The sequence below is a fragment of the Tachysurus vachellii genome, chromosome 16, assembly GCF_030014155.1.
Source record: "Tachysurus vachellii isolate PV-2020 chromosome 16, HZAU_Pvac_v1, whole genome shotgun sequence".
NCBI lineage: Eukaryota > Metazoa > Chordata > Actinopteri > Siluriformes > Bagridae > Tachysurus > Tachysurus vachellii.
In genome coordinates, this window is record NC_083475.1 from 5,962,682 (window position 1) to 5,989,794 (window position 27,113).

The 27,113-nt window shown below is 38.2% G+C and overlaps 1 protein-coding gene across 1 annotated transcript; it reads left to right on the forward strand.

The window, feature by feature from the left end:
- The first annotated feature begins 731 nt into the window (after positions 1-731).
- On the forward strand, positions 732-14,559 carry gpr37b (G protein-coupled receptor 37b). The gene is made up of 2 exons (XM_060890053.1): positions 732-2,195; positions 13,255-14,559. The coding sequence occupies exons 1-2, from the start codon at positions 1,311-1,313 to the stop codon at positions 14,053-14,055; spliced, it is 1,686 nt and encodes a 561-aa protein (XP_060746036.1). The 5' UTR covers positions 732-1,310; the 3' UTR covers positions 14,056-14,559.
- Positions 14,560-27,113: the final 12,554 nt, after the last annotated feature.

Here is a 27,113-nt window from a genome sequence, read left to right on the forward strand (position 1 = left end):
ATTGTACACACTTTAACATTAGTTAAAGAGAATACAGACACTGCTGGTTATGTTGAAATCTGGATGCACACAGACCCAGAAACCTCAGAATATGTGCTGTGTAATTGTAGTACAGGATTAAATAGTTGCCTTTGCAACCATACTAACTAAAATATGTGACAAATCTAATATAGTTGTTAGAAAAATGTACTTTTTATTATACCATAATTCTGAATCTCTTAGCTTCCACCTGCTATGTGTAGAATTAGCTTGTTAAACCGTTAACAGTGCCTATGTACTCAAAGCAAGCTTCACAAATATAAAGTTTACCAGGTTTTAGTAGAAGAACTCTAATGGCCTTCACAAAGGCTGGTTAAAAAATTATTATTTAGATTATTATAAGTGCAAATGTGATTTATATCTGGAATTTTGGTTACATTTTTTATCCCTAATTGCATTCCTTATGTTTGAATACCGGAGAGATGCAAAAAGCATTTCACTGCATGTCTGTATGTATGTGTATGTGACAAAAAAAATAAAAATAAAAAAATAAATAAATTTGATTTGATGTATGTTCAACAAGCGCATGTGTGTGATGGTCTTTAATCTTTTTTAAATTAATTTTAAACTTTAATTGTATATATTCAAGTCCAGAGACAGTATTAAAGGAGTGTATAGTACATCGAGTCATTTATAGTTATACATGGAGTAGGCGTGGCTGTCTGCGCGCGGTGGTGACGCGGGGGCGTGGTCTGGGCTTGGTGGCTGTGCTATATGGCGGTTCGGGGTTAGTTAACCGCGGAAGTGTGGAGCTTAGATTTTATCGGCGGGTTTCACCTTTCTGTACATGCAGTCGGATTGCTCTGCAAGCACTGCACCCTTTAAAGCTTTGCAAGTGTCCATTTTGTGTGTTTTTTCGCGCTGAAGGCAACGCAGTGGCTGTGAACTGCCTGTTTTTCCCCAGTCTACAGGATCCAGGTGGGCGCGCCCGAGACCAGCAGGATGCACTGATACACTACATGTCGCTCTCCTCTGCTGTGGACGCTCATTGTGTGACGGCAACAATGTGTCTGGAGAAGGAATTTAATGCTCAACAAGGTGCTCAGGTGCATGGATTGATCTGTTTAATGGTCCATGATGCATAATGCATCTGTTTATATGAAGGAGAAGCTCGTGCGTGGAAATTTTGACAGGTTGTTTGTTGGTGGTCCATAAAATCAGCTTATTTAAAAAAAAAAAAATGTTGAGTGGACTGAAGATGGTTTCCAGTTCAGTTGCACAATGTAACGTGTTGATTTAGAAATCATCAGCACCTGAAAGTGACACTGACGATGCAGGTTTGTTTTATAAAAACTATATTTTTGCTTGTAACCCTTGTGGCTCTGGCAGACGGGGACGATGTACACAACAAGGCATCCGGTGCCATGAGGTATGTGAGGAGACAAGCCACAGGTCCACCTCACCGGACGTCCTCGCAGGATGTCAGGATGCAGTTGATACCGAAGAGTGGTAATGCTACACGTTTCGGGCGAAGATGCAAAAATATAAAGTCTGGATGTTACTTTCTGTCACACAAGATGGACAGGAGCACCCATGCTGAAAAGGTGGTCTACAATCAGTACAAGATATGGAGAAAGTTTAGCGAAAATGAGAGAAACCACAGGCACAGAAGAGGTGCAAAGGACCGCCTTAAGAAACTGTCATGGGAAGTAAAGAGGGCAAATGGAGGTACTAAGAAGTCTGAAAATGCTCTCACTTCACCTTTAACCTGGTGGGAACCGATGCCCAAGCCTTTGGCCCTCGCCTCCACAGACTTCCCTTTTGATATAACCAAACATGTGGAGTTTTACACCCGGCGCATGGCCCCAGATAACCCATGGGATGCAACACCCATGACCCCGCCATACCCTGAAGACGAGGAAAATGAGTATTTCCCCAACCCATTCTATCCGGTCACGAGCGAAACATACACAGCCTATGCCATCACATGTTTCTCTGCACTCATTTTTGTGATAGGGATCATTGGAAATGTTGCAGTGATGTGCATTGTGTGCCATAACTATTACATGAGGAGCATCTCCAACGCCCTTTTAGCCAACCTGGCTGTGTGGGATCTGGCAGTGTTGTTGCTCTGCATGCCGCTTGTGGTGTTCCATGAGCTGACTAAAACCTATCTACTGGGCCACTTCACCTGTAAGGTTATCCCCTACATTGAGGTAATTGATCTGGTAAAACTATAGTACTATTATCTTTTATATGTATGTCTATGTTGCCGAGTTACATGTTTTCTGCTGATCCTGATACTTATTGGTTTGTTAATAACCCTCGTCATTTTAAAATGCATACACAAGAACAGGAAAATCACTTAAATGTGCAGTGCAAAATGAGAACACCCAGGACTGAGCTGGGAAAACACTAAAGGCTCATTATATTTATATATATATATATATATATATATATATATATATATATATATATATATATATATATATATATATATATATATATATATATAATAATTTGTCAACCCTTTATTTACTGTGTAATTTTATTCTCTTTTACCATTATTGGATTTTCTAAGCATAAAGATTCAAAGATTCAAGATTCAAGGCGTTTATTGTCATATACCCAGTGAGGAAAGCAGATTTCCCTGTGCAATGAAATTCTTACTTTGCCCTCCACAAGAATGCCATGACTGTACCTACCCACTGTACATTATATATTTCAAGAAAGTGCAAATAGTATAACAAAAGCAGCAATGACAATAATGTGCAAAATTAAGATGGGGCTACATGAATAATATTAGCGGTATATAATGGTGGTGGTAATAACAGCAATATGAATTACAGTGTTCAAATGAGGTGAACAGTTGGACTGACTGTTGACTGAGGTGGGTGGCTGTTTATAGCTGAGGGGAAGAAGGAGTTCTTTAGTCTGGTTGTCCTGCACTTTATACTACTGTACCTCCGTCCTGAGGGTAGGAGTGTGAACAGTCCATGTTGGGGGTGGGTGGGGTCTTTAAGGATGGATGCAGCTCTACTATGGACTCTACGATGGTAAATGGTCTGCAGAGTGGGCAGTGGAGTCCTGATGATTAAAATAAATGTGTTTATCAGATACTCGATCAATTAAAGCACTACAATTGCAGAATGATTCACAGGAAAACAAGCATCTGTGTCTAGAATCTGCACATGTTCTCATGCAGACATATACCCAGACTCTACAAAATTTGAGTTGCATGAATCTGTTAGGATTTTGGCATACAACCAGTAAAGTCTAGTTTTAGCAGAGGGTTAGTATCCCCTAATTAGCTTTTCCTCATTATATTAAGATAAGATGAGATAAAATAAGATAAACCTGTATTCGTCCCACAATGGGGAAATTCTTCTGTTACAACAGCAAAGACATTCATTCATTCATTCATTCATTCATCTTCTACCGCTTATCCGAACTACCTCGGGTCACGGGGAGCCTGTGCCAATCTCAGGCGTCATTGGGAATCAAGGCAAGACAAAGACATTCAAATATATAAAAGAATAGAGACATAATATAATATAGAGTATATACACAACAAAATGTATAAATATAGAGAAGAAAAAAAGAGACCACGAGTAGTTGTTACGCTAACAGACATATTGCACGTTTTTCAAAATTTCTGTTATTGTATGTGTTGTTTAAAATACTTTGTTATTGTTTATTATTACAGTTAAACAGTAATAACAGTGTGTGTTATGGTGACTGATTCACTGGGAGCAGCTCTGATTGTAAAGTCTAATAGCATATTGGTGGCCATTGTGCTGTTTGAAGGTAAAAATCTGCCTCAGTTTCAAGCCTCTTGTAGACTGGAACAGGTTTTCTTCTGGAATTTGTTCTACATTTTGCTTCTTCCATCTTGCCCTTATTTTTTACTGTTATTATATGACCCTCTGTTTACCGTGCTACCACCACCATGCTTCAGGCTGCGGATGGTCTTCTCTGGGTGAGAAGAGGTAACAGCATAGAGCTTTATAATGAACATAATTATTTATTTGTCATTTTCAAATTGATTCCTTCCCCCACCGCTAAAGTACAATGCAGAATTTTATGTAAATTCATGACAAGTGATCTCGATTTTATGCCAAAAAAAAAAAGATTTTATGCTATTGATAGCCAATAAACTCCAAAACTACAAAATAGGCTCGCCCAAATGTCTATGCGTCTAGATAAGGTACTTATATGTCACTTAGTAATGGCTCAAATAAAAAGTTCAGGAAGATTTAGTGGAAAATTTTAGGTGCGTTCTCCTTTTATACAGTGACATTCTTTTTTTTTTACATATTTAACATTTTTTTAACATATTAATTAATTTGATTTGACTGGGTTTCACAAAACATTGATTAAATATGTTTGTGTGTATTTGATATAAATAAGAAATTTAAAATCACCAGCATAGTCTGTATAAAATTTATGATTTGAAACTAGTCAACTGAGGTTTACATTACTTAGTTTTATAATGCCGAAAATGACATACGTTTGTACACGTTTATATGTTTGCCTTCAGCTTTAAGTTTGTGAAAACGCTCATGTTAAAAAGAGTTATTACATTCTTTCAGGGGACAACTAACTTAATGCCATCTACAGATATATAGTGAGAAACAGCACATGGTCATTTATCTGAGAGCAGAAAGGTGTGTTTAGAGAGCTGACCTCTCTGTAGCCTGAATGTTGGACTAAGCACTAAAGGAAGAAATACACAAAGGGAAAGGTGATAAATATCCTGTGTGATCATATTAGAAGACATCTCACAATGTACTGTATATCTAGATAGACTGCTGGCAAAACTATCTGGCAGCAAGTAATGTTGCATTTAATAATCTGTAGAAAATTTTTAATACAGTACCTACAAAAACAAGCACTGGCAATATGTGTTCATGTACACACCTATATACATCTATGTGCAATCTCAAAATGATGTATTATCAGAATAAGATGCTTTTCTGGACATTTTGGGCCTTTTTACACCTGGTCACTTCATGTGTTTTCTCTGATCCGATAGCTATCTGATTTGTTAAAACTGTTCCATTTACATTAGGCCACATAAATGCGTCTCGGCGAATCGGATATCGATCCCATCTTTCTACTCCCGCCCAAAATGCTAATATATTTTACCTCATTTCTGGGGTAACTGAAATGGAACACGCTTTGGTGTATGCGGTTTTCAGAATGCAATCAAAAAGAAGACGAAAAAACTCGTTACGACGGTTATGCTACAAAAAACAGCATTTACTGTTTGCTGCATTTTTGCTGGCAGCAGCAGCGCATTTTAAGACCCGACGAGACACCTGGGTGAAAGATCACTTGTGAGTGACGTACTTCCGTTTGGGAGGAGTATATCGCTGACGTATGTGGCTTGAACAAACACATTCATTTACACCTGTCCAGTTCCATCTGAAATGCGTCCCAGACTACCTCCTGAAGTGGTTCGAACCATCGGATTTATATCCGTCTTGAAAACGTTTCAGAGGGCATTTAGACCTGGTCTTTTTACCATCGGATAGCTATCGGATCACAGAAAACACATGAAGTGACCAGGTGTAAAAAGCCCATTTGAAGTAATAAATCAATATTAAATAAATTATTTAGAAGTCATTAGAAATGTATAAAAATATATATTATTTTGCACTTCAAACTAGAACTGGTATTTACATTTTCAAAAGGTACAGCGTCCACCTGTGGTCCAGTTATCTGCATGCACAGTAAATATCTCTGACTTTTGGGTCTTCTAAAATGGCAGATCCTGCTGTCATGAAGTGTAAGAAACTGACCCGTGCAGCTTTGAAATGAATTTATGAGGAAAAAAAAGAAAGTGGTGACAAAAATATATGGTGCAGCCCAGGACCTACGAAGATCAGGTCAGAACGAATGCTCGGGCAGGAAGGGCAATTGTCAGGAGAAGTGTTCAGGCAGCCAGATACAACAATAAAGTAGTTACAGAGCTGAAATAGGAGAAGCTGAGCAGACTTCAATAATATCATCAGCTCTTCACAGATCTGGCCTCTATAGGGGAGAGTCCAGGAGCAAACCACTTCAGAGAAAACCATTTGAAAAATATCTTATAGTGTAATCAGACTAACACTGAGCCATTTGATCTAAAGCCAAAGTATTATGTTTGGTGCAACCTGAATACGGCCTAACATCCATGTAACACCGCTCCTGTGGTCCAGCACACGTGTTGCTTTCAGCAGGAGATGCTGGAAAACTGCTTGCCATTCCAGTCGACATCGATGAAGCCAGATTTAAGCAAATTTTGTTAAGGAGAACTCAGTCCAAGCTGAGTGTTATCTGCATTTAGGGTGAAAAACATATACCAACGGAACAATGAGCCTAAGAACAAGGCAAAATCTACAAATGAATGACTTGGGCTAACCAAAAATGGGCAAATCTAAACCCAGGCTTAAATCCAATAGAAAATATGTGGCATGACCAGAAAATTGCTTTCTACCTACAGTACATTGTCAAATCTTATTTGGGTGAGTTGAGAGAAATCTACATTGCAGAATGGAAGAAAATGGCAAAATCATAATGTGCAAAGATCTTAGAGACATATTCAAGATAACATAAATCTTTAATTGCTGCAAAAGGACAAATCCCACTAAGATGGTGAATACTTAAGCAGATTTTTTTTAGATATATATTTCAAATCATTCAGGGGACATCCAATACTTTATTCAAATCCAGAACATAAAACCCTGTTCTTCTACTATATTTGTTGCGGTAGAACAAAACAAGAAATGTTAATGGGGAGTTTATATATCCCGAGGCTTTGTGTGTGAACACAATTTTAAAATTGTACAGTGTAAATGTTTAAGTACTAACTATTAACAAAAAACAGCTACTTCCGCTGTTAATAACGTAAAATTACGTAAAAAACGTAAAAAGCATAAAAATGTGCTGTGGTGTAATTGATCGTGCTATCAGTATATCATCATATTTCCCAACTCTACGCTCACGTCAGCACAATAAACAATTCCTCACGAAGACGGCTAAAGCTGTAGTAAGCCATTTTTATCTTGCACAAATACATTTCATGCCAGTGAAAATTGAGTTTGTTTAAACTGCGAATGTTACAAGAACTATGTGCATAAGAATTCATTATTTCCCACTAAGGCGTATAAGTTTAGGTGCTTCGTCAGTAAACACTGCCTACTGTATTTGTCAGCTTCCACGTACGTGTGGAACATCCCAGTGCCTTGTTTAATTCAGCCAGTGAAAGCTTGCAAAAAAAAATGCTGAAACAGCTAATGGTATTTAAATATCCTGAAATATTTGAACGTATTTTAGCTGTCTACCACAGCATAAGTTAAATTTAACTATTGAATATTAGTTTCAGCTTTTCTTTAAAGTATTTATATCCAGGATATACCCAAGTAAATGCTGCATAATGTGTGGAGCATATAGTCATCACATTTACAGCATTTAGCAGATGCCTTTATCCAGAGCGACTTACATTTTATCTCATTTTTATACAACTGAGTAATTGAGGGTTAAGGGGCCTTGCTCAGGGGCCCAGCAGTAGCAGCTTGGTGCACGTAGGAATCAAACTCACAACCTTCCGATTGGTAGCCCAACACCTTAACCACTAGGCTACTACATCCCCATCACCAGACTGGGCTTCTTTTTCTTCAGTGATGCTTTGCAAGGTTATAACTACATCCATCTGTACAGGTGATTGACTTGGCCTCTAGAATTATGTTGCCAACGTATAGACTTTAGTGGCTTTAATTAAAAAAAAAAATAGCCTAGTGACAAATTTTGAGCAGACGTTAATCATCACATTAGCGTTTAACTTTGCTTTCAACAGCCAATCAGTTATCATCACTTTTCCCCCAAAACCTCTCACTAATCACCACTGTTTCACATCAACCAGTAAACTAATTAACAAAACAATAACTGTTTCCCAAAATTCACTGATCACGACTGTTTCAAATGACCAATCAACGATCAACACTGTTTCTCACCAATATATCTGAGTAACAGTGTCCCTCATGACCACTTTGTCTGCATTATTTAATTATTTATGTTTTTTTCTTTAGATAGAAAATATAGTATTTTGTAATTGTGCAAAAGTTTAGTTTGTGGTGCCACTTGAAGGAGTTTTAAGAATAAATTATACTTTTAATAATAATTACACTATATATATATTTTTTTTATTCTGATTCATGTCATTTAATATGGAAAAGACATCATCTAGTTAGTTTTTCCCTGATAAGTGATGGCAACCCTGAGATCATTCTGCTTCTTTGGCTAAAAAAAAAGTCTTGGGTTGCTTTCAGAGGGTTGCCATCCATTTCCAAATGTCATTGTCCAATTTACAAAGCACCATCTAATAGGTTTTAATGCATTTGGCTGAAAGTGAGCAGATAATGTAGCTGTATACACTCTTTTTTTGTCTGCAGTCACATTATTAATAAATGCAAGGGAGCCATGCTGTAAGATGAGGTAGTGTGTCGGTGTGAGCAGTTCTGTCACTTCTCTATTCTCTTCTCTTCCCACCGTTCTGCTACAAGTTGTTCTTTGTGTCATCTGTCCATAGGATGCTAGTCCAGAACTGTGCATGCTTTGTTATATGTTGTTGGTAAACTCCAGTCTGGTCCTTCTGTTTTGAGGCTTATCACTGATTTACATCATACAGTAAACCCTCTGCATTTATTCTGTTGAGGCTTTCTCTTAACTTATACATTGTTAATATAATAATGAGCCTGACTGTATGTAGTATTCATGTTGTATGTGCTACTGTACACATGCAGACGTGTCACAGTGCTAAAACACTGTTAAACACGATGCAAGTCAGACTCAGGATTCAGGTATCTGCCGGAGATTTGGTCTTTAGTGTCATTTTGTAAGTGATTCCGAATCTTGAAATGTATCGCCCAGTGTAGAGACCAACAAATCTGTTGTTAACACAGTTGATTTCACACAAAAACAGAGAATATGCGAGACATCTCCCACAGAGATTTACCCACGCGAGTTCTCCTTCGTAAGTTATTTCTTTTTAATGCTGATACATGAGGGTACGTTGAATGACACGGTATTTAATGATCTACACAATTTTTTGCATAGTTTGTCACACATATCTCACAAAATGCTATACGTTCAACATAATCCAGTATGTTTAGTCCAAGTGTTACTCTTATTCTCTACAAATGTACAGATTTATGGATGCCACCCCCACCCCCCACCCCACCTCACCGCCACTCACAACAAAATGATATCCCCTTATAGTGTATACAATTGAATAGTTATTAGTGCTTATAAATAGAGTAAATTTATAATATGATTAAAAATGAGCTTTAGGTTATTGCCCCTGCAGGAGCTGACAGAAACGCTGATGTGAGCCAGGCACAATGTCAGTTTGACAGTTTTACAGATCAAGCCCAGGCATGTAAACATTCCACATTCGAAGTACGAATGTTCACTTCACGTCTAGTAGCTGACCAAACTGCTTTTTTATCTGTACTTGCTAGATTCAATTGGTATAGATATGGTGATTTCACATAATCCTGGTGTTTTTATGATGAAATGTATAGACCTAACACACACACACACACACACACACACACACACACTTTTTATGGAAAAAACAGCAATGGAATTGAACTCAACAGACAAAGGAGTGCTCATAACCTGATTGTTTTAATAACAATAATTGGGAAATAAGTTTTTTTTCTATGTAGTTTTAGAAGTTAAACATCTATACTTGAATTGGTGAACAGGTAGAAATATCCATTTTGTCCCCGTCACATATTCAATCTTTCCATAATTTTATCCATAGATTTTTCCATTATTTATCCATTTGGCCATCATAATTCTATGCTCCTTTGTTTAACATTAGAGTTTAATCGCTCAGTTGACTGTATATAAATGTCATCATGTTCAGAGTGGTAGCGAATGATGGCACTTTGTCACTTTTTTGCTGTCTTGACTCAGAATGTTTCAAGCTAAAGATTTATTCCCATTGGTCTATACATCATACTCAGTGTTGGCTTCCAAATTGGAGCCCATACTTCAGGAGAATTTATGTGTTGGACTGTTTCACATAAAACACCGTACCCATTATGGCTTTTGTCTATAGCCCACTCCCCATGCTGTCCTGCACTCCCTCAATGTAATCCTATTCATCAGCAGAGGAAAGAGTTATTACCACACACACCTACACCAAACTGCCCCTCCATTCCCCCAAGAACCCTGTATGAAAGCCACTAAAGGCAGATTAATAACTGCTGCTGTCATTGAACTAAAAGCCCTTAATCAGGAGTTTAATGGACCATAATGGAAGCCAGTAGCACACGGTGGTATATCATCTGCTGCTGGGAAACGTGAATGGCCCAGTGTACCATGCACTGTTGGCACTGAGCCATTGATTGAGACTCAGAAAGAGCAGACTAAGGTTGCTTTGGAAAGGATTCAGCTCGTGTCTGTACAAGTGATTGATAGTTTTGGTTTGCATATTAATTGATTCAGTTTGGTTTCATACTAAGGGATGTGTCAGAAATAGAACAGGAAATTGTAAACAAACCAAATGCACATAGAAATCACAAAACTCATCCCAGTATTACTTTGTTCTGGTGAATTGATCATAAGTGAGGGTGTAAATGAATAGGGGTCCAGTGTGTTGGAAATCATTTTAACCACTAGAGTTCTCCACCGCTTGGATAATTAATAATACTGATGCCGTGAGGGCAGAGACTAAAGTTTTTGTAGTTTCTGATTTTGTCTCATGTCCTCTTCATTTTTACCATTCATTAGCAGACACGTGATTGAAACGTTCGATACAGAACTTATAGTTACATGATTTGTGGTACATTACTTCTGAGAATCAAATGCAACTGAAGGTTGCCAGTAAACACGTGTGACACCCTTCTTGCAGCGCAAATGTATAAGATCCACTCACAAGTGGTCATTATACATGCATTCAAAATGCCAAGTGTAAACACCTAGGCCTTTGTGTTCCAGCTGTCTTCTTGTGATTGGATTGTTTGAGACAGGTGTTAATACCAGGTATGAACAGGGTCACAGAGAATACACTCACAGGTCAGTTTTAAAGGTGCCCTTCCACACAAAACCGTTTTTACTTGTATTTTTTGATATGTGTTAGGTCCATATGTGTTTGTGTCGTGAATGTGAAAACGAACTGCTACCTCCCCGGTCAGTTCTAGCCACTTAAAAAGAAATAAGGGGAGAAATCAGGTCAGTTGGAAAAAGACTGGTCAGTCTGACGTCAGAGTGATTGAGCTCATTACTATTCATGAGCTCTCCCACTTGAGACCGCGCCCCCAGAATTCGTGTAGCTCAGTGAGTTTCCTATACAGCAAGGATGGCTGAACGTCAACGGGCTTGTGAACGTCAACGGGCATTCTGCCGCAATTCAAGGTGATTGTAAACAAATTTCCTCTAGCCTAGGTTACTTATTGTGCTGGGTGAATGAATAGTCATGCTCTCATATCCTAGCGGTTAGCCAATCGGAGCCAAGCAGCATAGCTCATTTGAATATTCATGAGAACTGCCGCAAATCGAGCTGAGTCTTCCTGCAGGCTTTCTATACCATACTAGAATGGCTTGAAACAAGTTAACCAAGGTATTTTTTCCACACAAAAATGTTACAGAGTCCATGGTAAACTTCAGACATTACCACAAAAGTAATGAAATACGTGTTGCAGGGCATCTTTAAACAGGTCCCATATACAAAACATGCAGAGCATGCTTTCCTAAAGTTAAATGAACCACATCAAACGACAGAAAATTGGAGCCTAGGGACTGAAGTTGGTGATTTATTCAGTTTATAGACCACCATGTGTAAATACTTAATATTGTAATGTTGTCAAAACTCAGCTGTCCTCTTTTAAGTGATAAACATTGCACTCATTGAATATTGCCTTACAGAAAACAACAGGTAGAGTGAGTGCTAATGGAGCAGCAGTCTAAACAAATTAATTAATAGCCTGCCATTGCTGGATGGTAATGGATGTTATTATGATTAATGGCTTGTGGACGTTTTGTGATTTTGGTCAGGATGAAGGTGAAGCCGTGATGCTTCCAGTTTGGCATGGACTTTTAAGACAAAAAGCAATATGCAGATTTTCCAAAAGTTTTCCGACTGTTGTTGAATGTTAATGCACCTGTTTATCCTGTATTTTATTTTATTTTATTATATACCAGCTAGGGTAGTATGTAGCAAGGCTTTCTTCACCTCTGTCAAACATGATTAAGCCTGAAGACAATTCTGGTGCCTCAGCAGAGAACAGGTTTTGAAAATGCCAGCATGCTTTAATGTAAATGCTCAATCCTGGCCTTTGCTGTTGAGTGGCATTTCACCCTGTTTCTTATGTGACTATGACTAAAATCAGAACATTTAGAAACTTTGTTCCATCAGTCGCACACAGGAATTTCAAGGCAAATGAAAACAACGAGGTCCAATATAAGTGCCATGTTGTAACAAAACGTTTATCGACTGTATACGACAAATAAAAAGACACTGGCCATATTGCACATATACAGAGGATATAATAATTCTACATGCCCCTGTTTAAAAAACAAATATAACAAAAACCAAAATAACGTCACACATCTTTTCTTTTTTCCTTCTTAATGTGTCGTGCGCTATATAGCCGAAAAGCATGTGACTATAACGCTCATGTGAGCTAGCTGATGTTAACCTCCACTCTTCTGGGAAGGCTTTTCCCTATATTTTGGTGTGTTAGTGAGATCAGACACTGATATCTGATAAGTGTTATTAGGTCTGGAGTTCAGTCGGTGTTCCATTTCATCCCAAAGGTGTTCAGTGGGGTTGAGTCAGAATCTGGGCTCAGTGCAGGACACTCGAGTTCTTCCAGTCCAACATTAACACACCATGTCTTTATGGAGCTTTGTGTATAGGGGCATTTTATTCCATGTTGTTAAATTTTTTAGAAATTCTTTTCTACATGTCTGCTGATCGAGTTACTGTACTTGGTTTGTACTTGATTAATTCTTCTAAAGCTCTTATTCTTAAGCTCTTCTGCAATTAATGACTTTAGCAGCTGGAAACAGCTGATTTATTAATTTTTTTGAGTAAATCAAGACCAATTTATTGATGACAGTTTTATGTTAAATACATTTGAACATGAGTCAGGTACATATCATGCCCAGACTGTTACAGGATGTTACATCATGCATATACTTATGTTACAAATAAATATAGACTTGATCAGTTAATTGGTAATGTCTTTAAGACTCGGTGTGTTTGTTTGTGTTTTTCAGATTGCCTCACTGGGTGTGACCACCTTCACCATTTGTGCCCTGTGCATCGATCGATTCCGTGCCGCCACCAATGTTCAGATGTACTATGAAACAATTGAGACCTGTGCATCTGCTGCTGCTAAGCTAGCTGTGATCTGGGTTGGCGCATTGCTCTTGGCACTCCCCGAACTCCTGATCCGGCAGCTGGTGAAGGAATCCGACACAGAGAAAGCAGAGCGGTGCCTGGAACGCATCTCCACCTCATTGCCTGAGACTCTTTATACACTGGGCCTGGCGTATGAGAGTGCTAGGCTCTGGTGGTGCTTTGGGTGCTATTTCTGCCTGCCTGCTCTGTTTACCATCGGCAGCTCGTTAGCCACAGCACGTCGCATGCGCCAGGCCGAGCGCGGATGCCCACGAGCCAACAAGAAGCAGATGCGCCTAGAGAGCCGCATGAACTGTGTTGTTGTGGCACTTGCTGTGCTGTATGCTGCCTGCGCGGTGCCCGACAACGTCGCAAACATGGTTGCGGCCTACATAGAACACCTGGATATCGTGGGTGTACTGCGCACACTTGGTCAGCTCTTACTTTTCCTGCGCACTGCGATAACACCTGTCCTGCTGCTTTGCCTGTGCCCACCGTTTGGTCATGCTTTCCTAGAGTGCTGTTGCTGTTGCACAAATATGTGTGGTGCGGCGGCCTCCTCAGCGGTGGGCAGTGACGATAACGAGCACGAATGTACCACCGAGTTGGAGCTGTCTCCGTTTAGCACCATCCGAAGGGAGATGTCCAACTACACTGCGACAGGGTCTCACTCCTGAACCACCGGTGCCAATGTATGTGTCAGTGCCAACAATACTATAAAATGTAGAGTGCAAGCACATACTTTCTCACTTCTGTAAATACTCTGACTACTGTCTTATGAAGTAATGTACAAAACGTAATTACTTTTTTTTTATTATTATTATTTGTATTAGACTACGTTTTTAAAAACTAGCGACTTTTTGCGTATTTTTTGCACTGCCAACCGCTTTAGCTTTCTTTATATGTCTCTGCATCTTACTGCTAGTAAAATTCTTATGATATCTGTATACGGCATCATGTTCCATGCCTTGACCTTTCTTTTAATGAAGGTGATTGTGTAACTCTGTCTTGAATCGCGTAAAGCAGTACATTCGAACACCTGAAGAAAATCCCTGTGTGTATGTGTGATAGCAGAAAAGAAAAGTAGATATCAACACTATGCTCGGTGTGCTTAATGGTTTCTAAGTCCATTTTTATATAACCGAAAATTCTCTTTAATAAACTCAAGTGTTTGCTGGGAAGTGGTTTGTCGTCCGCAATTCTTTGCAGGAAAATGGTTTATTAAAATGCAAATACAGCCCCATTTTATATTCAGTACATAACTTGTCAGCAAAATAGATATTACAAGTGGTCTATCTAGTGTAGTGCTGCTTGAACTGCCCCGTCCTCCTCCCCAAAAACACATGCTATTGAAAGACAAGAAAAAAAAATGACAAAGATTTATACAATGCTTTGTTGATTTTATGTTACAAAACACAGCTCTTACAGATCTGTCACTGCTGCACGTATGTTTATCTGTATAATCGCATTAGCTGTCAGATTGAATAGATCTGTTTTATTTCAGAGCATGGAGAAGCCTACTTCATCCACCCAGAAAAGCTGCTCCTTTTTTGTTCCCCCATGCGTCTAGTGTATTTCTCATCGTCTGAACAAGACCTTTGAAGCTTGAGACAGAAGCTCTCGGTTATGGCATAATCTTTGCTTAAAAATGGCCGTGAGAAATGTCTTTGTTTTTGTTGAATGTTGATCGCTTTACTAGTACTTGCTGGATTCCTGATTGGAATCTAAAACACCGACTGTCACTTTAATGCCCCTGATCAGTCTCTCTCTCTCTCTCTCTCTCTCTCTCTCTCTCTCTCTCTCTCTCTCCTTTATTGTCAATTTGATTTGCCTTTTTTCCCCAATTGGGCTATTGTAGCTGTGATGTGTGCTTGTTCCGGTTCTGGCTAGCGATTACAGCTCTGCTTTTCCATTTGACATTAATCCAATTATGATGCCAAATTCAAGCAATTCAACCATCAACCCACAACGTCTTATATAAATCTAATTTATTTACTAAATTAGTTGAAATAAAGTCTCCAGAGTCTCCTACATGGGTCTGTTAACTTAACTAAAGTGAGTTCCTAAAACAATTAATAACACAAGCGTCAAATACACAGTATTGTGAAGGATCTAACCAGCCATTCATGTGTGCAGCTTCAGTTCATTTTCACCCCAAATATCAGAATGAAGAAAAAGTCTGTTACTTTAACTGTGGCATAGTTGTTGGTGCCATAAACACTAGTTTGAATATTTCAGAAATCTTAAAGAATTTCACACACAGCATTCTCTAGAGTTTATACAGAATAGTGTGGAATACAAACAAACAAACATACAAACAAACAAGATCATGCTGCATGCACAGGATAAGATCTTGTATGCAAACTGAAACAGAAATCAGAGGAGAACGACAAGACTGGGCTGAGCTGACAGGAAGAATATAGTAAGTTCATCTGATAACTCTTTGCAACCGTGCCGAGCAGAAAAGCATCTCAGGATGCACGGTACGTCAAATGCTGACGTGGATGAGCTACAACAGCTGAAGATGACATCAGGTTCCACTCCCATCATCCAAGAACAGGAATCTGAGGACATCATAGACACAGACTCACCCAAACTGGGCAGTTAAAGACTGAAAAAAAACAGGTTGGTTGGTTATTTATTTATTTATTTAACTGTACAGTTTTGATAAATTTAAATACCAATTGTCCAGTTGTGATCCCATTCCTCTAGGACAGGAGTCGGTAACCTTAAACACTCAAAGAGCCATTTGGACCCGTTTCAGACAGAAAAAAAACCACAGGGAGCCACAAAACCCTTTTGACATCTAAAATGAAGATAACACCGCATATATCGTTTTTTATCTTTATGGAAAGTATAAAAAAAACTGTAGTGTGTTGCATTTATGAAATCAATGAACTGCTACCGAATAAACTAAATTTTATTTCTGCAGTTTGAACAAACCTTAACAAAAAAGACGCTGTTGAAGGTTGAAGACGGGTTGAAGGTTACTTTCAAATAAAATGTCTAATTGAGTCCTCATTCTCATTTGAATGAACTGTCCTCATTTTTTTAAAAACTAACTTCCTAAAATAAAATTAATTTAAATTAAATATTTATTTTCCAAATATACAGGGAGCCACAGCAGAGGGATGAAAAAACAACAACAAAAAAGTCACTGTCAAGCTTTTTGAGATGCTCCAGAATGCAGTGGTCTTTAAACTAAGTAGAGCATATTACCAGTGTAAAAAAATAATTATTTGTTCTTTAGCATCTGACATAGGGACTGAAAAACAAAAATCACCAAATTCACATGTACAACCTTAAAATAACCCAGATAGATAGATAGATAGATAGATAGATAGATAGATAGATAGATAGATAGATAGATAGATAGATAGATCACATTTGATAGCTTGTTTCAAGAGCTTTTCTCCTCTTCTTACCCCTTGATAATGAAGAGCACAGCCAGTGATTGTCTTAATTGGTTTCAGACTCACTTTGCGGGTGAAGGTGGAGAGTGCTCTTCAGTCTGATCTTGTTAGCACTGTCAGTTAGCATTACTTACTGTTTACTTGAATGCTTAGCTGTAGTGCAGGGAGAACATTTCCCAGGGCGGTGTTATTACCTTCTTCATCACTTCTTAGTTCTCCTTAAAAGAAACAACTGGTGCGGTTATTGTTGTTTGCATCATGTCTAAATAATAATAATAATAATAATAATAATAATAATAATAATAATGCTTAGAGACTGGCCACTAGGAGATTTGCTCTGTATGGTGAGGCTATAATATAAGCTCAAGTATACAAAAACACAGCTGTAATGTGCCTTCCGGCGAATAAGGCTGCTGTCTTAGGTTGTTAGATTGTTGGTGTTTATTTCCTTATTTGGAAGAGGTAATGCTGTTACATTAAGACCTTTTTTCCCCAATATCTGATGGGGAATATAATGTTCTTAGATACTTAATGCTGTACATTAGCTTGTTTATGGCTGCTAGAATGCCAGCAATAGCCATATTACTTTGAGGCATGGGGAATTTAGTTGGTGTGGAGGATGTTTCACCCTGTGCTCTTATTTATGGCTTTTGTCAAACTTCTTTATATCGAAAAATTTTTTACATGGAACTGAAAAACAAGTCTTTAAGAATGCTTGACAGTCCAAACTACTGTCTTTTGCTGAAAGTACCACAAAAAGAGCGAGAAGTCCCATCACTAGAGTACAGCTCAGCCACATCCATTCAACCTACTTCCCCTTATTTCTGCTTCAACAACTAATCATGAGGTCACTCTACCGTGACACTTTCTACCAAAGCAGGAGTAACGGTTGGATGCACATGGAAGAGATGAATAAGAACTGGAACAGTTGAGTGGTAAGAGGAAAACAACAGCCCTTTTACCAAACCTGCCAAATTCTCAGAATTACTTTGCATTTATATAAAAATGTTGTATAAAAATGTTTACACATACTTTCTTGGTACAATGTATAAGTGAGCCATGTGCTAGCCTGAGAACTCTCAATTTATCATAATTTATAAAGTGATAGTTCTTCACATAATTGGGTTACATAAGAATGTGTGTATGTAAATGAAGTTTTAAAAGCTTTATTTAAGTGACTGTTTGAGCATTCTAGCAGTCGAATACGATAGATATGGCTTTGCTTGCCACATGTACCCAAAAACATGGCAGATCATGATAAAGAATTTCTACAATGACTTTTACTATCTTTAACATACAGTAAATGCCCAGAGCAGCTCAACACATCTTCACATTAAGTTAACCAAGATCCTGATAGTAGCCTGTGAAATATTATTCATTCATTCATTCATAGTGGGAGTTAAACACACTGTTGTACAAGCCAAAGCAGAGCAAAGCTGCTGGTTGTAGGCTATAAAAGAAAGGGAGTATGTAGCTTAGACCCCTATAACGTAGCCATGCACTGTTTTACTGAAAAGTGCAGTGGTTATAGATGAAGTGGTCAGGATCATATTGTGGTATACATTATTGATGATGTATACCGACCACTGGAATTAACTGCACATATCAAAATCCACCATCGTTTCCAACAATGACATCAGTAAGACGCTAAACCCGCATAGCCCCAAACAAACTGCCTGCTGTCTGCTCCATATAGCAGAAATCAGGGTTTAAATCTGCGGAGAATGTTTTGCCAACTCGCATCCTTTAAAATGCCAAACTGCATTAAGATCAATGCACCTAATAAGGATGTCAAATGACCTTTCCTAAGGTTGTATAAATGTTATTTTGGTTCACCAGCTGTCTGTGTGAGATGATGCTACAGGTAAATTGGAGTCCTAGGCTGCAATTTTCCAGCTGGTTGGTTGCCAAAATCAAAACATTTGTGGTGGCTATTTAATTCAGTGAGATTTCTATGTGGCATCTGGGGCATTGTGCTAATCAACAAATAATGCACATTTTCAGAGCGGACTTTTATTTTTCTAAAAATAATAAACACCTTTCTACATCAATCATTCTGATCATCCTGGTCAATCAGTGCTCTGAAATTCCACAGTGATCCGTTCCAGGAAATGGGTTTTTTAACAAAATCGCAAAATGGGACCAAGTCCAAAGGTGTTACATTTATATTTCTGTTCCGTGTATATAATGTGGCTTGGACCTAGATTTCTGTCTTGAATTATTGTCCCAGTCCAGCCCTGCTGATGGTTACCTACAGTATAAATAACCTAAATTGCTCAAAAATCTGACAATTTGCACTGTTGTCTGTGTTCACAGCTGCAGTATTTTACTATTTTGTTCATGTTGAATCGTTTTTTTATGGCAGATTTTGTCTTTATTACAAAGGTGCACAACTTCAAAGTGATTCAATCAGTCATCAAATTTAAATCTCATAATCCATAGCTTTGGAAGACTACTGTACATTATCTACTGTATCTGTAGATAAAATTGCATGTATACATGCAGTACATGCTCGTTATTTTACTGTCTTCAAGCTGCTCAGGGGTTTAATCTGCCAGGTTTCCATGCCTTTTTTGAAGGATACAACCATATCTTTTTCATCTGTCACATTCGAATGCAGCCAACTTCACTCTTCTATCTTGTACATCCTCTCTATGGATGCAGGCTGTAGTAAAAGGATATACAGTGGCTGTTGAGGAAACACCTGCTACTCTCTTGCTTTAATTAAACATGGCTAATGAGCAGCAGGATTTGTTATGGCTAGTGGGTGGCATTGGAGCCAATTATTCTGGCTGCTGCTCACAAGTTCACGAACTGAGGTCTTAATGTGCGAGCGGTTTTTAAATACATGAGCCTGGTTTATAAATCAAACATGACGTACACTGTATGTACGGTAACATTACTAGAGTTACAGTGATTGTGTGTTGATTACACTACTTACAGCTGAATTCTCAAATCCAAAGATGTTGATTCATTTTCTACAGGTATAGCACAGATATAAATATTTCCGACTTTAGCATAAATGAACGTTTTATAGTAATGTGCTAATATGTTAGTCTTCCAAAACAGCTCATTTACAGAAACGTGTGTAACATATACTCCACTTAATAATAATAAATGTACTTAAACGTGTTTAAGCAGGATTGCCGATGAGGTGAAGTTTTCTTTTGGTAGACATTTCTTTAGCATTTATTGAAGGAGTGTCAGCACTTTGTAACAGTTACAGTAAGTTTCCTAACACAAAATTACATCCTGTCTTCCTCAGTCATCACATCACTCGTCTTACAGTCGTTCCCTCACAAGCTTCTCTTCTTTTTTGCTCTCTCTTGATTTTAACGAGGCAAAAAACACAGAAGCAGAAAGTACAAACTCCTCTGAAGACTCGAGTCTCGCAGATGATCCAGGGCATTAACTATAACTATGAATTGTGTCGTTCAATTGATTATAGGTGAATATAGTTAATTATATTATAGTTATAGTTAATTATAATAGTTGGCAAATCACTAATGGTTTACGAGGAATACGTAATTTGTAATGTATAATTCTGACTTTTTCTTTATTTTTTTAATCTATATATTGCTGTTTTAGCACTATCTGCATTTGCAGTTAAAGAAATTTTAAATGATGCTGCAACACCTAAACGTCCTGTTTCCTTTTACAGTAAACATATTATACTGTTTGATTAGCAACATGCTATCAGGTGTACATTTCAGTTACATCGAACTCCACTTAAAAGTGGAAACGGAATTATTTCAATATTCTATGGGTATTTTATGGGTCCTCCTTTTTTGCTGCCTTTTTCTTCTGTGGTTTCTGGTCTAGAACTCTGATTCTATTCATGAGGAAAACATAGGAGTAACGCAACTGCACCAATTAAGAAGTCGTCGTCTCCGCCAGCTCAAACAGCACCTCCCATTCTCTTTAGTGCATCTAATTGCATTAGGCTATCTGAAGCAGTCATTCTTAGTAATTACACATCAGTAGCTGTGTCGTTTGCCCTTCCCCCATCACCGTGACAACTCCAAACACTGTTGCCTTGGTAATGGCACAGCACTATTCAGAGTCAGACTACCCAGAGCTGCACCAGCCAGACTTTCTTCTTCTTTTCATTACTGAGAAAAACACATTGTCTGTGTGCAGAGTTTAGCGAGCTGGCTGGTCCATGCACCACACTCCTTATTGATCTCAAGTCACTCAATAACAACCTCCACTGTACAAGCCAGCCTCACCTGCAGTGCTCACATGCATCACTTGCCATGTTAACTCTCTCCACAACAATGGCACATTGACATGATTTGATTTAATATCGGGGAAAGGCTCACGCTTAAGAATTTAGTGTCTCATTCTCTGTGTCAATTCCCTTTTGGCAGAACAGGTGTAGAACCATTACTGAATTCACTATGACAGCAAATACATGCAGGTCTTACTGCTGAAAAGCAAATGCCCTTGGGGAACGATATGGATACAGGGACAGAGTGCTAAACGACTATTGCTTTCTGTGACATCACCCTATTCTCCAGAGAGGGAGAAAGAAAAAGAAAAAATACAACAATAAAAAGGTGTAAGGATATTTTTTTCCCACAGTGCTGATTACTATACACTGGTACTGTGAGAACCACTGGCACATGGCAGCGGTGAATCCTGATGCATGTTGTTTCGTTTTTAAATTGTTTCTCAGACTTGAGGGTTTATTTATAACTCTTGAGCTGTCTCCCTATAGACCGACTCAGCAATGCATGTCCACTTTGTTCTTGTGTCAAAATATCAGCACTAACTGAGTTCATCAGCCAAGAACAGAGACCTATATTTATTTATTTTGTCTACAAAATGTACTGCATTTTGAATCAAAATTATGTGAGAAAAAACAAGCATATTCTATCCACTTCTGACAAGGCTAAAGGTTTATTAGTTATGGCATGTTCAGCTCATACATTTAGGTAAAAGTATGGGTACTAAATTGTGTGCATAATTGAAAAAAAAATAGTTTTTATTTCAAATAATAGCCAAGCACTATTTGACGAAATGCTTTGGAATCCATTGGCTATTGAGGACATAGTTACTTCATTACTCCTATTCCCACTGAAGGCACTGCTCTACATAAGCGTATGTGTTTGTTCTTTTATGCATATCTTACCTTCTAATGTGTTGTTGCTTGCTTATAGAGAATGAAAACATTTTCTGTGTTCAACAATGAACACTCCTGGCAGTGACTAAACCTGTTATTTTACCCAGAAATGCCACTGACTGTCTGAGATCCCATCAAATGTCATTGCATTGAATTGCTCCGGCTTTAGGATTAGGGTGGAGTATGCTTGACATTTCCTTCTGCTAGACAACTTGTTCATGGGCCCCAGAGCATGGAAACTATAGAAATAAACCCAAGTTTTCTTCTAAAAAGGAAGCTACATTTTGTAGAACTGCAGTTTCCAAGACAACGTTGCGAACATCAAGACATCATGGCTTATGAGACACTGTACTGGGAAAGGTTCTAAATTTAGTCTTCATTAAAGAGCATCTTCATATAAATCCACACTCTTTCCTGCTCTCATGATTTAATTTCATTTAAGATCTTTTGAACTGTAGATAATGACATTGTCTCCTAGTCTTGGCGGTAGTAATATATGGGTTCTGTGATGTGATCTAAAAGCAGTGCTTAATTTTTTTCCCCTTTCTATTTTTGATCTGTACAGCTTCATCTAAACTCAGATATCTTCTTGTCTACCCTCTTGCACTCACTTACAGTGAGTGAACATGAGGTATCTGAAACTGGGAGTATTTTTCTGCTTGGAGCATAGCACATAGTGGATCCATACAGATGCTGGCAAAAAAAATGGCTATTGAATTTTTAATCACCTTGAAATCTGCATGTCGGTAAACACTACTGACTTTAAAATGACGTTTATATAATATTGGCCAAATATTTACATTATGAACCAGTAGTCCATCTAAGCTATTTTAATTTTCCTGGATAAAATGTAAAATCAACGTCTCTCCGTTAAGAGCACATTAAACTGTACCCTATTAATATTACCCATACCTTAATGTAGTGTATGGTTTATTAATGTATTACTAATATTAATTGTCTCCAATATCTCCCCAACCCTAATTTCTAACCTAAATGTTCATTGTGTTTGCAAGCATCCACCTCTCACCTCTCCAAACACCTTAACACAACACAAAAACAGGTGTTCTTTCAGGCTTCATCACCTATCATGCCTCATGAGTCTTATGAGTCCTGCTTGATTGGTCTAGATTGAGGGGCTGCAGTTCAATAGCTTTTGCTCAGAGTAAAAGCAAGGCTCAGTGTCTGTGTTATTGATCCTCAGCAATAAACACCGAGCTCTCTAAAGTGGCTGATGAAATAGGTTCAGCACAAATAATATAACTTACCAAATTGTCCACCCAGCTCGCAGACTGGACAAGCCCATGTTTGAGGGAGTCCCAGGTACCTTTTCGAATATAAAACTCTGTGGTTTTATATTATGCCAATAATATAAATAATCTGACACTCTGACATGTCTAACGTAAGTAGACACAAATATTATATTTCCATAAAACAATAAGGCCTATCTACCTGCAAAGATGTTGGGTAAAAAGAATGTTTAACAAATCCCTAAAGTCTCCCTAAAGATGTCTAAAACCTTGCTAGCTGAGTACTCCGGTTTCCTCCCCCAGTCCAAAGACATGCATGGTAGGTTGATTGCCCTGTGATGGGTTGGCACTCTGTCCAGGGTGTATCCTGCCTTGATGCCCGATGACGCCTGAGATAGGCACAGGCTCCCTGTGACCCGAGGTAGTTCGGATAAGCGGTAGAAAATGAATGAATGAATGAGTTACATACCACAGCAAGCTGATTAAAAGTCACTTCAATTTGTAATCAGATGCTGGATGTCAAAATGTCTGCAATGTACAGTACCTGTTCCATCACGTTGTCATCATCAAAACAGAGAAAAGCCCTTACACAATTTGTCCCGCCAATTTAAATACACTAATTTGATAGAAATTAGATGATTTACTAAATTAATCAGCAATTTGTTCCCTATCAGTGTTAGAACGGATGCTTTCAAAGCTCATGTACTGTATAAGTACAGCGATTGATTTCTTTTACCTCAAGTGATGAGAGTCTGAGCTGAATCATGCTGATAATCAGAATTGGGCAGTTTTAATTTGCTGTTTTTCTATCATTACATCAGAATAAAGAAGTACTCCAGCCTCTTTCAGTATTCACATTTTTTAATGTGATTTTCTTCCTTTTTAACTTTTTAGGGGTAACAAGACTTTAAAAATGAACTTAAGGTCCGGTTGAAATCAAAGCATAAGTAAAGTATCTACAGAAAATCTGAATATTAGAACAAGTGAAGGAATCTTTGTGCCCTGTTCATCTACACGTCTACAATTCATGCTTGATGTCTTCAAAGGAAAATCCTCTTGAAATGAAAAAGATTTCCTTCCCTGACACTTTCCTACAGCAAATCTTTCACACTCAGTCGAGTTCACCGGAGCTGAAGATGTATTCATCACATAAATATCCGAACTGCAAGTAACACCCACGTCCTGTCTAACAGAAAGCCATGTGAACATGCAGACCATGCAACACCATCCTGTATCACTCCCAATGACTGTCTCTGCACAACAAAGCATCTATTGCTGGACTGTATTGCTGTCTAGTGATACGGTATCAGTACCTAATTCTCCTATAGATACCAAAAGGAAAAACATCCTTACACAACCTTGAGGGAGGTTTCATAAAATAATATAAGAATAGACTGTAAACTTTACATTATTAACTTTGTCAATAACTTAATTATCTTTTTTTTATATAAATAAAATTCACATATATCTGCATAGAGAGAATATTTTTTTCTAGAGAGACTTTTTGACACTACTTTTTAAACATTTACATATATACGACATTTGGCAGACATAAACGTGTCACAGATGTACTGTTCTATAAACACCCTTTTTCTATTAAAGGGGCAGCAACACTGCTATTCTGCTCTTTGTGCACACCTAGATGGAAGCTTCTGAAGCTTTACATTGTGTCACCCTCAGTTTCTGTAGCCCCTTCAAATATATTGTCATGTTTATCCAGAATCTACGCCTCCCTTCATCACTGCACCTGATTCACGATCATGGTAACGAGCGCTAGTATTTAAGTCACAGCTTGTACAGCACTCGGCTTCTCGGTTTCTGCTTCTTGATCTAAGACGTTATTCTTTTTTTGTCTTTTTGACTTTGTGTTTCATGTTTGCTCACTACAAATAAACACAATCTGCATCTGCCTACAAATCCAAATCCTTTAAGTTTGAGTTGCACTGTGTTTCTATTATTTTGTTTACTAGTGCGATTTTTGAAAGAAATATATTAAGGAGTTTATTTTCTTTCATTTCTGATTGGTCATATCAAAATTCTCAAAATCCTTCTCACACAGAGATGAGCTCTTGTCATTCCTCTAGCTTAATGATGACCTTTTTTTCCCAAACAGAATCGTCTTTGTTTCTACTGTATATCTTGTTTAAGCATTCGGTTATCTGTATTTTTTTTTACAAAAGACCAAAAAAACAAAAAAACAAAAATGTTTTCATAGGTCTTGTCTAAAACATGTATTTCTTCTATTGAATAGAACTGTTGATTTTCTGTCACCTATGCTGTCATGTTGAGGACATTTAAAAGATGGATTGATGCTGAAAGAGAAGAAAGTCCATTTAACACATTTTCAATGATCTGGCCATCTGTGTATCAGAATCCTCCACTTTTTTATGACAGGACAAAATGTTCTCCATCTTCTTTCATTCTTTCTTTCTTTTTATCTCACCTCATCTCTCTCTCTCTCTCTCAGTCTGTCTCTCTCACACACACACACACACACACGCCTCTATTTTCTTTGAAAAGCTCTCTGTTCAGCAAACAGTCACAAATCTTGTAGCATAGATATAACAAGGAAGCTCTTGATTTTCTGAGCAAACACATTCGATGCATCATATAACATCCTAAGGTCATCAAAGCTGTTTACCTCAATCTTCCAAAGTCCTGAGGACAATGTCTTCACTATATTTATTTTAAATTGGATCATATAGCCAGTTCTCTGAAAGGTCAAACTAAGGCGTCTCATTTGCATCACTGTCAGGGTCACATGCCAGGCCAGGAACAATAGCCGCTGTGTGATGTGTGGCCTGGGTGGAAGGTGTTAGCGCACATCAGTCCTTACAATCTCATACACAGCTCCGATGGGAAGGATATCTGCAGTGTATTCACAATGCCAGCCTGTCCAGAGGACACAACAAGGAACTGACGTGTCGGTTCCTGAACAGAACGCTCCAGAAACTCGTCACACAAGCTCAATGGACACTGAAGCTCCCCATGCTGCAGAGCTTAAATATTAAATAGAGATTCAGCCCATTATTAAATATGACATTCTCATCCCATCAATTTCAAGCAGAGTCTCAAAAGATATTAATCACACAAGCTAATTGTACATCACGGAATTCTATGTCCACAGTCCGCAGACAACTGAAAGCTTAATTAGAAGCGAGGTTGAAGAAAACTGTCTGTTGCAGAAGAGCTGAGCAGGTTTGTCACACGGTTTGTCCTTCATCATCAACACCACCCCTGCCTCTAATGCCCTGCTCAATTTAAAATCGAGGCTGGAAACTACTTGATCTGATTCAACATCACTCCTAATAACCTGCAGCACATCCCTGTAATTGAAAATGTCCTCAGTTTGTTTCTGAGTTTGAAAAGAAACAGTTCATTCATATTGCTGATACAGTAATCAAGGTATCCTAATCTCACTTTCCCCACATGTAACAAATATATGACCATCATTTCTGTGAACATGGCTCCAGTTCCATAATGTAGGAGTCATTTTAGTCCTTGATAGACTATGGTAGTGAGTCATGATCACCAGTGGGAATGGGCTGTTGCTGGGTAAACAAAGGAAAATGTGTGGTTGTCATAGCAGTGCTTTGTGAATTGGACATTGACAGATAAAGCAAGTAGGAGAAAGTGTTATATGAGCTGGAAACATGCATGTAATAGACAAAAATATCATGTAAAAACGGATCAGTAAATGATACATAAACGATGGGGCTGAGTGCTTGTGTGTATGTGTGAGTGTGTGATGTCCATGTGAAAGACAGCTCATATTTGCACTTTTTCAGCTGATGTATCAGGTTCAGATGAGAAACTGAAAAGAAAATGAATACATAAACGGTCATTATTAATTAAGATGTACTGTATCTTTGTTCTTTTCATGTCTTGCCTGTGTGTGTGTGTGTGTGCGTGTGTGTGTGCATGTTCATAATAACGATTGTTAGTCTTTT